The sequence below is a fragment of the Castor canadensis genome, chromosome 10 (genome assembly GCF_047511655.1).
Source record: "Castor canadensis chromosome 10, mCasCan1.hap1v2, whole genome shotgun sequence".
NCBI lineage: Eukaryota > Metazoa > Chordata > Mammalia > Rodentia > Castoridae > Castor > Castor canadensis.
Genome location: NC_133395.1, coordinates 134898391 through 134913418, shown reverse-complemented (window position 1 = coordinate 134913418; position 15028 = coordinate 134898391). Strand labels below are relative to the sequence as shown.

The window sequence follows — 15028 nt, the reverse complement described above, 5'->3', positions numbered from 1 at the left end:
AATGGGGTGTTTACCCACCCACACATTTGTTTACCCACCCACACATTCATCACTAGTCAAACTCTTTGAATATCTGCTAGGTATGGGGAACTTGTCAGGCTCTGAAACTATAGAGATGAATAAAGAATGCCCCTTCCTTCCAGGGGCTCACAGAATTATGGGAAAAAATAATAGGTAAACAAAGCATTACAACAGAATGTTAGTTTTGATGTTATGAGACAGAATTGGGGCACCGTAAGGGGCCAGATTCACCTCTCCATTTATCATAGACTTATGGGTTCATGTTGTGGGTCAGACATTGTTATCTGGGGATACAGCAGTGACAAAGCTAGGTATTGCTCCTGATTTCAGTAATATTATAGTATGCTGGAAATGGTCATTCCTACCACCAAGGATGTGGATATGAGCAGAAATAGCTTTGAAACTTTGGGGGTGACACGGTTGCTCTACACATTCTGCTGCATTGTAATTCCTAACAAACCCTTCCCATCTCTCACCGAATCCAGTAAGAGAACACACTGATGTGGAAGGGAACTGCTAGGAAAATGGCCAGCACTCAGGAGTCACAAGACATTCCTTTCTTCAAAGCAATTTCAAAACTGGGCTGGAATCTAAAGGGCTTCTTGTGTCATTTCTGCAAGTCATACCTGTATTTTTCTACTTAACCTCCTGATGTTTGTTGTTTCTGTCCATGTACTTAAACCATGGAAAGGGGAAGAAATCCAACTTAACCAAAGGCTTGGAAATCATAAAGGAATAGCGGGTTGGAAAGCAATTGGGAAAAAAAGACAAAATATCAACAGGGTCAGAGCAAAGATCCCAAAACAATCCTAGTTTCCAACATGAACACCTCTGGCCAGGCAGTGAAATGCAATTTAAACAATGCACAATTGGCCACCTTAGGAGAGAAGGTGATGGTGAAGGGACAGGATGACAGACCTCATGCCCATTAGACAGGCATAAGGAGGGAGTCCTAGGAAGGATCTGCTAACCCCCAGTACAGCAATGAAATGCACTCCCAATTTGGTCATGTCACTGGGACAGGGGAAAAATTAGAGACCTTTCTAGAGTGGTAAAAAGTTAACGGCAATTTCCAGAAGTAAGACTTTGTTCTGGAATTCACTCCTTCACCTTTATGTGGTGCCCTACATTCTCTTTCTTTTTTAAAAAATCATTTTTATAGACCCACAGGTGAGACTAAATTTATCTTCTCCCTCCCACTCCTGAATGAAATGTCTACAAATCTGTATGCTGGAACTGATTAATTTTCCATGGTGACATTTCAGCATGTCAATCTAATGCCACCTAGACAGGACTGAGGTAACCTTTGGTTTTGGGACTCCTATTAGTCAGATAAAGTCCCAGAGGATAACATACTTTTTTTCTGACTAGCTTTCTTAGCCTAGCACTTCTATCCTTTTTCTTTATGGATGCTGCTTTGGCTTTTCAGATCTAAGTACCACAAATAGAAAAGTATTCCTTCCCAACTCCTAAAAGAATTAAATCAATAAGCATCTGAGCCCTCTGTTATCCACTGTGTAAGAAGGAAAGGAAGCAGCGATACAAATTTGGTCACTAGAGAAAGATGGTACTCTCACAATTTTGTTCTTCTTTACCTCTCTGTCACCAACTCCTACCAATGCATAGCAATATTTACTTTGCTTTGGGAAAGTTGGGTACTTCTTTTGAAATGACAAAATGTGCAAATGTTTGTCTTTTGAACAAAATGATACAACATGGTTGAAGGCCCATAGAAATTTTTGTCATAAGCAACAGCAGAGGGACTATTGGTTTGATGGTGGTTTCTGCTTCCTGCTCAGAGAAGGGTGGTGTTTCTAGTGGACATTAAAACATTATTGGTAAATGAAGTGGGCATCAAAGGTTCCAGACTCCACACTTAATAGGCATTCTATTTCTAAATATGAGGTAATGAAACACACTTCTGCCTCTCCTCTGTAATGCGCAGAAAAGCTGCAAGGGCAGAGAAGGAGATAAAACAAAAGATTATGATTTTAAATGGCATATTAATTTATTGCCCTTATTAACTGATTAGACTAGATTTTCTTTTAGACTGCGTTTGCGAATTCCTCTTGGTATTTGATGTTATTTTCTGTGAAATGAAGTATACTATATCATTTAAGAACTTCAAGTATTACTCATTTAAATATTTATTAGTCTAATTTATTGGTGTTTAAACTGCTGATCTGAACATTATCCTAATTAAATAGAGGGTAAATTTCCAGTAACAGAATTCTTTTGTTCCCAAGGGAAGAATTCTTTTGTTCCCAAGGGAAGAGAGAGTAGACCAGCTCTGGTATATTTTAAAAATGTAAATAAACATATTTTTATAAGTTATTCTGTGGGCAGATGTACCTGGCTGAAGTTTTTTCTCTTATCTAGCAACTATGTGCACCATGACTGAAAGGATTTTTAAGCAATTTAAACGTAGTCATGATATAAATGTTTTTCTTTAACTTCTTTTGACAATTACTTTAAGTTGACAATTCCTATATATTTCCCCCCTCATATTCTGCCTACGGGATCCAGTAATACTTTTTGTTCTTCCTGTAATACCTCATTCCCTGTGTATTCAGATTCACCCTGCCTCCAGTTCTGATATCTTGGATTTTTTTTTTCTTGCAGTCAAAATCCTGCCATGCTAAATCAGCTTGCCAAAGAAGCCTCATGGTCAATAGTTAGGATCCTGGAGAAGATGGTTTTGCTGCTCTGGGTTGGTTTCATTTTTGTTTTTTATTTTATTTTTTTGTGGTGCTGGGATTCAACTTAGGGCTCCATTCATTCTAAGCAAGTGTTCCAGCACTGAGCTATACCCCCAGGCTCAGTATGTACCTGGTTCATTAAGATTTTAATTTAATTTTCCTTTAACAGTATTCTTAAAAGTCAATTTACAGGTTTTTTTTTTTTTTGTACAAATTGGTTTGGTGAAGATTGGAATATGCTCAATTGGTATTGCTCAGTTGGGGTGCTTACACTTGTTATATCCAAGTTGGGTCATGATGGTGACATTAAAGAGAGTTTCACAAATGTTAGTTTTTACATTAACTCCTGGCTTATTTACTGCATCTAAGATAGTCAAAGGGTGTCTCCCTCCAAAGCCATATTTTAAATCCATATTCGAAAATTTCCTATTTTCCCCTAATAACCTCGGGGCACAGGTGGATCCCTTTTTAACTACTTGCTTTTGTTAACCTGAATTTATTCTAGAATGTCATATCAACTCCAACTGCAATAATTGGGGCACTCACATGAGTTATTTTTAGTATAACAGAACTGAATTTGTTCAGTGTACTGTCTGATAATTCTCTATGAGAAATACATGCACTGGAAACTTCTGTGGGGTGTTATCCACTGTTTACAATGTTTAGCTTCTGCCTGACGTTTTTCCATAAATCTAAACCGCAGAAGTTTTAGAAGTCTGATAGAGTACATATCACAAAATTATTTTAAGGACCAAAAAAAAAATGCAATACCTCTTACTATCAGGTCTGCGGCAGCAGAGAGTTTGTCCACACTTGTTTGGACCATGCAGACGTATTTCCCAGCATGCTTCAGTTGGATGTTTCGGATCATCAAATCACCAGCTGAATCCTGCTGATAAAGTAGAGGAAAGTGGCTACAATTACTTTTTAATGAGCTCTAAATATCATTATCACATGAAGGACACTGTGACTAATGGATTTATTTTACACTGGCTGATGAAAACATTAGTGATGCAAGCCATGGTCTATTAAAAATATGTGAGCCAGCCTGAGAGATAAGAATGTGAACATTTTTCAGAACACACCTTTAGTGAGAGCTCAGATGTCTGGCTTCTCTGGGGCTCTGGAGCAGCCTGCTACCTCTGCTAAAAGCATTAAGCTTATATAAGGTGGCTCTTGATCTAGTCTTTGGGTTCCCTTAGACTTGTCCTCAGCCTACCTTCTGCACTGGCATTCTGAAACTTTGAAACTATATTTGGAAAGGGAAAGCAAGCCCCCAGTTGGAGGCATCTGCATCTTTCTGAACAACCCTGTCTTGCAGCCAGCATTTTGATTGCTCCCAGGTTTGAATTAAAGGATTATAAAGACCAGACTCTCCAAGGAAATCTTGCAACACCTAATGTGGAACAGTGCTAATTTGTTTTCCAAATGCCAAATGCATGTTTGATTAGCAGATGAATAGGACTAATTACATCCCAGTATGAATGTCTATGTGCCCCAGAAATATTTCTACAGCAAAATTACTTTTAGTAAATAGGAAGACATTCCTTTCACAGGGTGGTACAAAGGTGGCATTTAACTGAAGAACTCTGCTACACCTTAAGGTTTGGCTTCAAAAGGCTGTTAATCAAAAGCTTGGAGAACAGTTGCTCAAGCAAGTGACCACTCTATAGACTACCCTTGGGATGCTGCAGCTTCTTCCTAAACCCAAAGGATGATGAGAAAATCTGGGGTATATTGGCCTTCCCAAATTTTCCCATTCTAAACTATATAATGGAAAGTTGACCTAGATCCTGAAATTGCTCTTCCTCCAAAATGGCAAGAATAATTGGTGATGCTAGTGGTATTTTTTTTTTCTTTTTTTGTGGGACTGTGGTTTGAAGACAGGGCTTCACAATTGCAAAGCAAGCACTCTATTGCTTGAGCCATGCCTCTAGTGCATTTTGCTGTAGTTATTTTGGCGATGGAGTCTCTCCAACAATTTGCCCAAGCTGGCCTAGAACCATGATCCTCCTGATCTCAGCCCCCCATGTAGCTAGGATTAGAGGGATGAGCCACCTGCAATAGCACCTAGTGGTATTTTGCATATGGCAGCCACTTTCCAAGTGCCTTAGCTATATTAACTCATTAAATAATCACATGTCCTATGAGGCAGGTACTCTTGCTATTTCACATAAGGAAACCAGTGAAAAGAGTTAGGTGACTTACCTAAAGTCACTTAGCTAGTAAAAGCAGAGCCAAATTTTAATTCACACAGTCAGTTCCAATCCCTATTCTTAAGGATATTATTAGACTATCCTCCAGAAAGACCTTATCCTCATTTGAAATCAGTAAATAATTGGGTTTTCTTCCTTTGTTTGAGTGTAACACATCACGCTTATACTTATCAAGGAGAATGAAAGAGACAGAACTACCAATTGTGAATAGGATTAGAACAGTGACAAAAGTATATAGAGAAGGGAGAGCTGCAGTTTTGATACTTAGTTGTTTTGGGCTGATCCCTGCTGTGTGATTTCATCTAAATCTCTTAATCTGTCTATGTCTTAGTTTATTGACCTTTAAAAAGAAGGATGCCTTGCGTACTGTGCTATGTTGTAAGAATTAAATGAGACTGTATGTCTTTGTGAAGTCCTTTTATGAAACAAAGAGTAAATTTAAACTGGCATTATTGATGGTCATGATCAATTTTCTTTGTGAAACAATCATATCAAAGACTTTAAATCTAAGTCAAGAAGAGCTGTGATTTTTTTAATCTCAAAGTTCTTTTATTTATAACATTTTTGTTTTCATTCAATTTCCACTATTTACTGATCACATTTTATAATTTCTCAGTAAAATGGAAAAATAATTACTAATCTATTTCATAGGGAATCTGTGAGGATTAAGGAGCTAATAAATAAGAAAAAGGTGCTTGATAAATGATTAGGTACTTTGTAAATGAAAGGAATTATCATCATCAGTATTAGTATTAATTTTCTTTACCTAAGACATTTCACGTGTTGGGACTTTGAGTAGAGTTTTAAATGCAAAACAGAACTCATGGGGATGACAATGAAGGTGGGAAGTCATGTTGATTTTATGATGGAAATCATATTGGCATTAAGGAAATACTTACACTATCTCAATAATTCACTTCATTCCTTGGGGGCTTAAATGTCAAAGAAACTGTTGTAGCCTAATTATTTTAAAGAACAGAAGTAACAGAACTTCATGATTTTGTGATTTAGAACATGTTCTAATTCTTCTTAAGTTTTGGCTGGATTTATATCTTTAAAATAAAAACTGAAATTAAAAAAATAAAATCAGTATTGAGGTAAGAGTCTTTAAAAAGAGACTCTTTTCTTTGGAAATATCCAGATAAAACCATTAACTATGATTTACATTTATATTCCTACCAAAGAGAACACAACTGTAGCAGCTTATTTCCTCCCACTGTGATCTGTTCTGTGCCTGCCAGAGCACTTGAAATAATACACTACCAAACACCATTTCCACCATGCTGACTCAGGAACAGAAACTGAAATGGTCTTGACTTCAGAAAGGCACAATCTTCCTCTTCTATTGTAAATCCTAATACTACAGACATTAATGATCCTGGTGGCTAATCCACTTAGATCTCACTATCTTAGTGCTGTCCTTAGCCATAATGGATTGGCTAGAGTACTAGTTTCACAGAGGAGGGAGACATTCTCAGATGAAAGGCAAAATAGACTAGTTCTATAGGTAAGTGGTCTCTACAAAAGGTGGCCCTTAGTTCTTGATCCCCTAATGGAGTATTAGTGTTTTTCCATTTGGATCTCAGTCCTGATGTTTTGTAGCAGGACACTAGGTACCCTTTTTGATCATCAGGAATCTAATTGGTTGGTACTCATGACATTTGAATTTTTAATATGTCCCTTGCCCAAGAAATTGATTTTAATGTAGAAACAGCTAGTCTGCTTAATTTATGAGGAATTTTCTCAGTCTATATATTCCTGTTATTTTAATCAATGTTATCCTTTCTTCACATAATATAATCATTAAAGTTTATTAAGTACTTCTTTTGGGATAGGACTGAGACAATGTACATTTTTAGACTTAATGGCATTTAATATCTTCAGTGCCCTTATGTTGTAGTTGTAACACCCTCACTAAGCCAAAATTATTAAGCCGGACTGTGTGAAGAGGTCTAGAATGGTGAATAATGGCAATATTATCCAGCCTTTCTCAACTAGAATTCCAAAATGGAGAATCCATAATGAAATGAGACATCTGCGGATGTAGTGAATTAACTCTTCTATGCATTTAAAATAGTGCCAGGTGGATACCATCCCGGGAGAACTGAGAAAATGGTCATTTAAATCATGCTTTAGTGTTCTATAACTCAAACTCCTTGAGAAAGTCAGCATGCATATAATGAACAGAAGTAGTGCTATAGTTAGGTTGAGAACATGGCCCCAGTATAGCCTATGGATGCCTTTATTAGCTTCAGGCCACTTATTGTCAGCCTAAGTGGGATAAGATGAGGTGGGAAAATAGGATTCTTACAGCAGTGTTGAGAGCAGGGAGGGCTTTTCAAATTACAGCCCTATTTTTATATTCTACTGATTTTTGGTTAGACCTCTCTAAAAGATTGGAAGCCAAAGTAAATCTTTATTATCAGTTGAAATGTAGGGCTATGTTGGGGCAGAAAAATAAGTTTTGAGAATGATTTTGACACAAATTGTTTCCAGATTTAACTTTTTCTTGTTATACGTTCAGTGATACACATTTTTATGAAAAGTAAGGCATTTTAAAAATTGAAGCATTTGGATTCAAACTACCTGGAGATAATAAACCACCTCACCATATTTTCAGAATCAAGAAAGCAAACCCTAACTTTACAATGGTGACTCTTCTACATAAGCCAAGGGGAGTAATATTCGCAGCCTAAAGATGTAGAAAGAAACTATACTTAAGCTATTTTCTTAATCAGGTTCCATAGTATGTTTTATAGTGTGGGGCATACTGTACAAGGTCTAAGCTGAATGTTTCAATTTAGGATCTATGAAGGAAAAACATGACATTCAACTCTATGAGCTTCACTTTCTTCATTCACACACAGGAATAAATTACTAACCTGTAGGATTGCTGTGCAGAATAGAGGGCAGGCTTGCCATGTAGCATTACTGAATAAATGGCATAAAAAGAAGGACTACCCAAGAGTTTTTATGAAATAAAATGCTTGAACAAAATTATAAAACAATGACTTTGTATTTTCTTTTTAAGTTAATCTAAATAAGTTAGGTTGAGGCAGTTTAAAGAAGTTTGGTTATATACCATAGCTCCTATAGATGATATAATATTAATACTTACCCCTCCAACTCTTTCAAAGTGGTCCCCATCTTTGTCAAAGTCTATCAGGTGTCCATTAAATGACCAAGTGAATACAATGTCCAGCGAGTGATCATGTGTCACCTGGCAAGGAAGAACAATGCTTTCTCCAACAGTGACATCCATACTAGAAGGTGGGACCATTACCTTTGTTGGATCTGGAGAGTTAAAGAAAAGGAAGGGAAGACACTAAGAACAGAGCCTATGAGCTTGTGTGGAAATAAAATACAGAATCTAAAAGTAGTATGCAAGTAGTTTTGCTTTGTTTTTTTCTTAGGCTGAGACCAACAAACCTTAGGCATCTCTTGGGAAACCCAGGTCCAGGCAGGAGGTGATTTTTTAATATGAACAGATGAAATCATTCATTATGTGAACCTTCCTAGACCAACATAACTCACCCAGGGAGCAGTGAAGTGAGATCTCTAAAGACTGAGGGAAGCCCCACTTTCTGGTACCCTGCTGTGAAAGGGCCTCTTTGCAAAAGGTTTTCTTATTGCTCCAGTTTCACTAAAAGCTACATCTCAGCTGAGTACAAACAAGAAAATCTATTTAATTTGAGTTCATTGGGTCTTTTCTTTCTGTTATAAAAAGTGGTAAGTGTTTTAGTGTAAGAAATTTAGAAAATTCAGGAAAATTCAAAAGACAACAAAACAAAACACCTTCAAACAATGCAAAAACAATGCCCAGATAAAATCTTTATATAATAAATAGCCTCTCTATAATAGAATCTCTGGTATAATTTCTTTGGTTGGTAGTTTTTCAACATGTTTCAGACATGTTTCAACATGTTTACATTGTTGTAAACATGGTGTATGTTTCTCTTTTCTTTAATATAAACATGTTTTATCTTTGTCCATTTTAATAAACTGTATAATATGTGATTAAGCTTACATTTTTAACTATTTTGAAATGAGAAGGCATTTGAGCAAGTTTTAATACAAATATAATTATGAATAATGTTGCAATGAACATCACTGGCAAAATGATTTGTATCTATTACATCTTCAAAATAAAGACTATTAATTAGTTTTTAAGTTCACTCTTTACATTATAGTCTTAGTTGGGGATGGAATGGGTTTGCTTAGTTGAGATAGTTTATAAATGCCAAACCTACATTCTCATACATTGTCGTTCCATACTTTTCAAGACCAGATGGTTTCAATAATGGTGTCAGAGAGTACAATAATAACAAGCAATTTAAAATTATTTAAGGCCATTTTTAGGTCATATAAATGCCCAAAGAATGAAATTCTGAATTCAGAAATTTCTATGTACTAAACCAAACCAAGCAAACAATTGCAAATGAACCAGACTAACAGAGTCCAGTGGTAGAATGCCTGCCTAGCAAGTGCAAGGCCCTGAGTTCAAACCCCAGTACCACCAAAAGAGAAATCAAACCTGAAAACAAAACAAACACAAACACCCCCACACACCGAAAAAACATGGATTAATTATCTTCCATATTTACAGGATTGTGTTTGAGGCTGTGAGATACATATTTATTAAGTGAACATATTTATAGAGTACAATGTGATGTTTTAATACGTGTACAGGTTTTGTAGTGACCAAATCCTTTACCTCAACCCCTTATCAATGGGCCCTACTTCCCCACAACCTGAGCAAAATTTCTCGTCTAAAGAGAGTATTTATAACAGTATTTCTACACTTTTATCCAACTATGGAAAGAAAACAGCTCAGGTTTCTATAAACGGAAGTCTCTGTCTTAAATAGGTTATAAACTAGTAGTAGGATATATTTTTGCTACTTTCTGAAAATAGAAAAAGATCTTGATAAATGGATTGATGTGCTTTTAGTTACTATTAAATGAGTGATGTCCGTGAAATGAGACGTGAACAACAGGTACTGCCAGCTAAGAGGTAATGGGAAAGAAATTCCCTATTCCAAAGCCTGAAGCTTTTGTAAGCCACATAATAAAAATCTATTGATTCACTAACACTCAGGAATAGATATAGACTAAGATTTTTTTTTGAGGGAAGCATGTGAGGGCAAATCTTATACTAAGCAAAAAATCTAGAAAAAACTCCATTTTGACTATATGGTACTAGACTTTTGGATTTATATTTTCCCCCTCTGTAAAAGGAAGACTGAAACATAACCCCAGGCTAAAATTATATATCTCTGTACTTTTTATTTGTCAAAAATGTTGCCTAACTTTATCTTAAATAGCTATACATTGATTTTGCAAAATTTAGATGTTCACTAAAGGTGCCTGGCTAGCTCAGTCAGTAGAGCATGAGACTCAAGTGTCACTCACTCATTTGCTGATTAATACAGCAAACATACAGAGTGTTACAAGGATTTCATATATAAAGGAAGCTGAGGGAATAACAGTTATGATATATAAGTCCCTTAATGATGTTAAGTGCCTTACATGGATTATTTCACATGTTCCTAATAAATCATTACTATCATCACTGTTTACAGGGCAGTGATGCCTGAGAGTGGTTAAGGAATTATCTATTGCACTATTCTGCCTTTCTTCATTTTGCAGAAAACATGATATCCATGCACAAATCATTCAGAGAATAACTCTAAGGGCATAACAATTTGTACTCTTGAGCATGTGTAGTTGACTGAGGATATTTACATGCAGGAAAAATGAAAAGAATTTCTGCTGTGAAGTTCAAATGGTTTCAGAGGGTCTCACTGCAAGGGGAATGAACTCACTGCTTAAGACAGTAGCAGGCAATGCTAGTATGGCTGCAATGCTGGCTTCAACCCTAAGCTTATACATCAAACTTATGAATGGAGAGTTAAATGTCCAGGCTCAAGTTCTTAAAAATAAATGCCTCATATCTCCTTAACATTGTTTTTACTTTGGCAATTTTGTTTTGTTCTGTTTTGGGTTTTTATTTTTTATTGTTGGCAGCACTGAGGTTTGAACTCAGGGCTTCCTGCTTGCAAGGTGAGCACTCTATTGCTTGAGCCATGCTGCCAACCCTTGTCTCTTATCTCCTGACAACTTTTGGGCAATCAACAAGGAGTTGGCATATATCCCAAAGCCTGCAACCATTTGAAATTGTCTCACAGTTTTTTCTGCTCCCCTCTCTGGTGCATGGAAATGAAACAATGGCCTTGCACATGCTAAGCATGACTGAGGAACATCCCCAGCCATTTGGCTTGTATGTTGATTGACATGTCTCCTAAAGAAATATTCAAATCTTTACGCACCTGCATGGATCTGGGATAGATTTTTATTATTGGTTAACTCAGTTCCCTGTTAACCAAGGATCAGAAAAGTTCCTTAAATAAGGAATCATGCTGGTACAGTCACTGTGCTGACAGCCGCTAATTCATTAATTTAGCACTTGTCGCCAATTCATGTTCTGAGCTCTGAAGTAGCAAGAATCAATGCAAAGTAAGTCACGCACTATACATGCAGCAGAGAGGTCTCCTTGGGACCAGAGAAGATTAAACTAAAGAGCTTCAAAACCTCATTAATTCCTTGGTTTTCTCAAAGTGTATATTTCTTCAGTATCCTTGTTTACCGTGTTATGAATTCTGATGCTTTTTACTTGATTAATTTCCTTAAATTTGAATACAAACACTGTACACAAATAAACAGATGGCTTCTTGCAACAACAAACTGTCTCCCCTCCTTTGGTTTTAATTCATCAAGATCAGGAAAGACCTATATTTATGACTTCTGTTCTGAAGAGTCACTGTAGCTATTGTTCTGTGCAGAGAACTCTCAGAGGCAATTAGAACTCAAGATGTGAACTGATGGCTGGATTTGGACATAATTAAATAGCAACAATAAGTTGAAACAACAACACTCCTGAACTTTCTTTCCTGTAGTTGGTTCATATGTGGAGAATGACAAATTCAAGACTCCAGAGGACTGATGCTGAAAGTATTTATTTTTGAAGTGCTTAACCTTCCTGGAAGGTTCTTTTACTTCCTATAGTGCTTTCTATAATGTATAGATGACAGAAGATAAACTAAGCACTTTGTTCCAAAGACTATAACAACCATGAGGAGTTAAGTAACAGCCAGTTAATAATCAGATCAAAAACTAGGTGCACAAATTATAACATGTGGCCAAGACATCTCACATTCTGATATTGACTCTTTATGGAAAGACCTTCTATAAAAATAAGTTTGGGGTCCATGGGATAAGAATTGCATTTTTGATGTAGTTTTCCTCATACCATACTAGCCATTCCATTTCACTTTATAATTTGTTTACATTTCAATCTCAGAGCCAAGATATTCACTTGGTGCCTATTAGTAATGTATTTAAGCGTGTGTGTGTGTGTGTGTGTGTGTGTTTAGTCATTTTCATATCCTTTTGGTAGCAAATTTCTTGACTGTAATGGTTGTGATGATATCTTTTTGTAGGGATGTAATTTCTTTTTTATTAAATTAATTTTTATAAGGAGAATTTAAAAAATGGGACTCTTCAAAGGCCTGGAGCTAGCCAATGTGCTGACAGCCAGCATACCTCTAATGACATAAAGGAGACTGGACAGAAAACAATTTTTAATAATAGTTAAATGCCACAACAAAGACAGTTGATTAATGATGATAATAATCCTGGAGGCACAGATGATTTTCAGCACTCTACAGTTGACCCCATTTTTTCAGTAAAAATAAAATCAGTGCTGGATAGACTATCAATTCTTTATACAACACATATCTAAAAGAAACACCCTAAATATTAGATGAGAATCAAGACTCACAGTGCTTTCAAGCTGGAAAAACCTTCTTATTTAGGATGAAATTCAATAATGGTAAAGGCATAAAGTTGTGGTTAAAAAAAAAAAAAACAAAACCTCAACTCCATACACACATACACACACACACACACACACACACACACGCAAACACTGGGGGACTGGCAGTTCACATGGAAAAGACTTGAGAATGTCAGCATGCACACCATGGAGCTGCTAAAGAAAGCTAATGCAATCTTGTGTTGTATTCATCACATGTGGCATTACAGTTTAGAGAGGTACAGTTGTATTTTGCATGAATCTGAATACAACTTACTACAAATGTTCTTTGGATTTACTGACAGATTAATGCACCCAGGTTAGTGAAGAGTCTAATTAATCTAAAATCATTGAAAGTGCTTAGCAAAAAGAAAGAGAAAATAAGGAGACATGATGGTGACTTTCAAATAAGTGACAAGTTTGTAGGCAGTCTATTAGCTTATTTTGTATTGCTCCATAGCAGAAAGCAAAGAGCCATAATCAGTCATGTGTTGGCTTTGTAAAAGGGAGACTTTCTAATAATTTGTCCTTTCCTGCAGGGAAATGGATTGTTTCAGGAGAACATGAGCCTCCATTTTTAGAAGTATTCAAATGGATGTAGGAGCCATTGAAAGGTGATGCCAAGTTCCATTCATTCCCAGTGAAGAAGCTTATAGTCTCTCTGAAGAGCATGGGAATCCAGGTCACTCTCCAACATGGCTTGCTCACTTGTGAGCCTTTCCTTTCAAGCACCTCATCAATGTGGACTCTTTACTTAACAATAAGCTTGCTTTAGAATATCACTTGTTTTTTCTACATGTGTCCTGCTTCTGCCCCTTGTAATCAGGTCTCTGAGGGTTATGGACAACATTTTGCACTTCCATGGCACTTAGCACCTACCTGTCATGAGAGTTGGCTAAAGATAAGTTATTGGACATCTGAGACTGGCTGTGTTGGTGACTAATGAAAATAAAGCATTGAAATGTGAAGTGCTATCGATCAAGAAGCTATTGTGAACTACTTATATTTATCTCGAGTTATGTTGCATATAAAACATAAAAAATGAGTCACCTGATGTTCTCTTGGCACTCACTGTGCAAACTCTAGCCCTTCTTCTGTGTTTGATACTGACCTTTGATGCTAAGCCCACAGGTTTTCTCTTGCTTTTGAAAAAAAATCTTTAATAATTGCAAACTTATAGGAAAATGGCCAGAAAAGTAACAAGAAGTCTTTCACCTTCACAAAAACTCCCTCAATGGTCAATATTTTCTGTATTTGTTTATTTCCTTCTCCTCCTTCCATCTATCTATCTATCTATCCATCTATCATCTATCTAGCCATCTGTGTCTATATACACACACATACAACAGTAATGTTTGCTTTGATCCTCTACTTAAAATTTTCCTCCTTTTTGTGGGGAGGTATTTCATGATTACTGCTACATCCTGATGGTCTCCAAATTTTGACCCAACAGCCTTAGAATTCACAGGAAACTCCAGTCTGAATCAATTTCCTCAACTGTAATTGCCAAATGGTAGTCCTTTATTGCCATCATTCCATCCACAATTGCACTCTGAGGAAGGGCTTCCTTTCTCTCATTTATTTATTCACTTCCATATGTTAGTCTAAACTCATAGTTTCTTATTTTATTTAATGATAGTAATACATTAGTATCATTTTAATGCTCAAATTGTTCCCATTTTGGCCAGTGGGAGTCTTTGTGAGTTAGCTCCTATGTCCTTTTGACATTTCATCACTCAACTTTCTAGTTCAGTAAGACATTCTAGGCTCATTTTATATTTTCCTTTCCTATAGCCCTAAAACCAGTCATTTCTCCAAGGATTCCTGGTTTCTTTTAGAGGAACATAAATTTGGGAAGCTAAGATATGGATATTCAATGTGCTCATTATTACTGAGGTCACCGATTCTAACCCCTCTCAGTCAACAGAGGTGGGGAAATAAATATGTACATACATGTATATATGTATCAACATAGATAGATCACATATATTTCTAATTATTTCTAAGTCTTATCATGAAAACATTTATTTGTTTAAAAGAATTACTGTTCTTTTCAGTATTACTGACACTCCAACCTTGCCAGCTATCTCCTTTGCCTACCACCTCTGCGCTACCTCCCTGCAACTACCTCATATCCTAGTTCTGGGACCATTCCCCCATACTTCCATTGAACTCTCCACCCACCCCATGATCCTGCATGGTCAGCCACGGCAATTACTT

The 15028-nt window shown here is 36.5% G+C and overlaps 1 protein-coding gene across 10 annotated transcripts in view; it reads right to left on the bottom strand.

The window, feature by feature from the left end:
• The window catches only part of Cntn4 (contactin 4), a 905834-nt gene that overhangs the window by 21282 nt on the left and 869524 nt on the right, over positions 1 to 15028 (bottom strand). For 9 of the 10 annotated variants that reach the window (XM_074044268.1, XM_074044270.1, XM_074044266.1 and 6 more), the window contains 2 exons: positions 8055 to 8230; positions 3492 to 3612 (listed from right to left, as the gene is read on the bottom strand). In XM_074044268.1, coding sequence (XP_073900369.1) covers positions 3492 to 3612; positions 8055 to 8230 — 297 coding nt within the window. The remainder of the gene's footprint in view (positions 1 to 3491; positions 3613 to 8054; positions 8231 to 15028) is intronic. The other variant, XM_074044274.1, reaches the window with a different exon arrangement.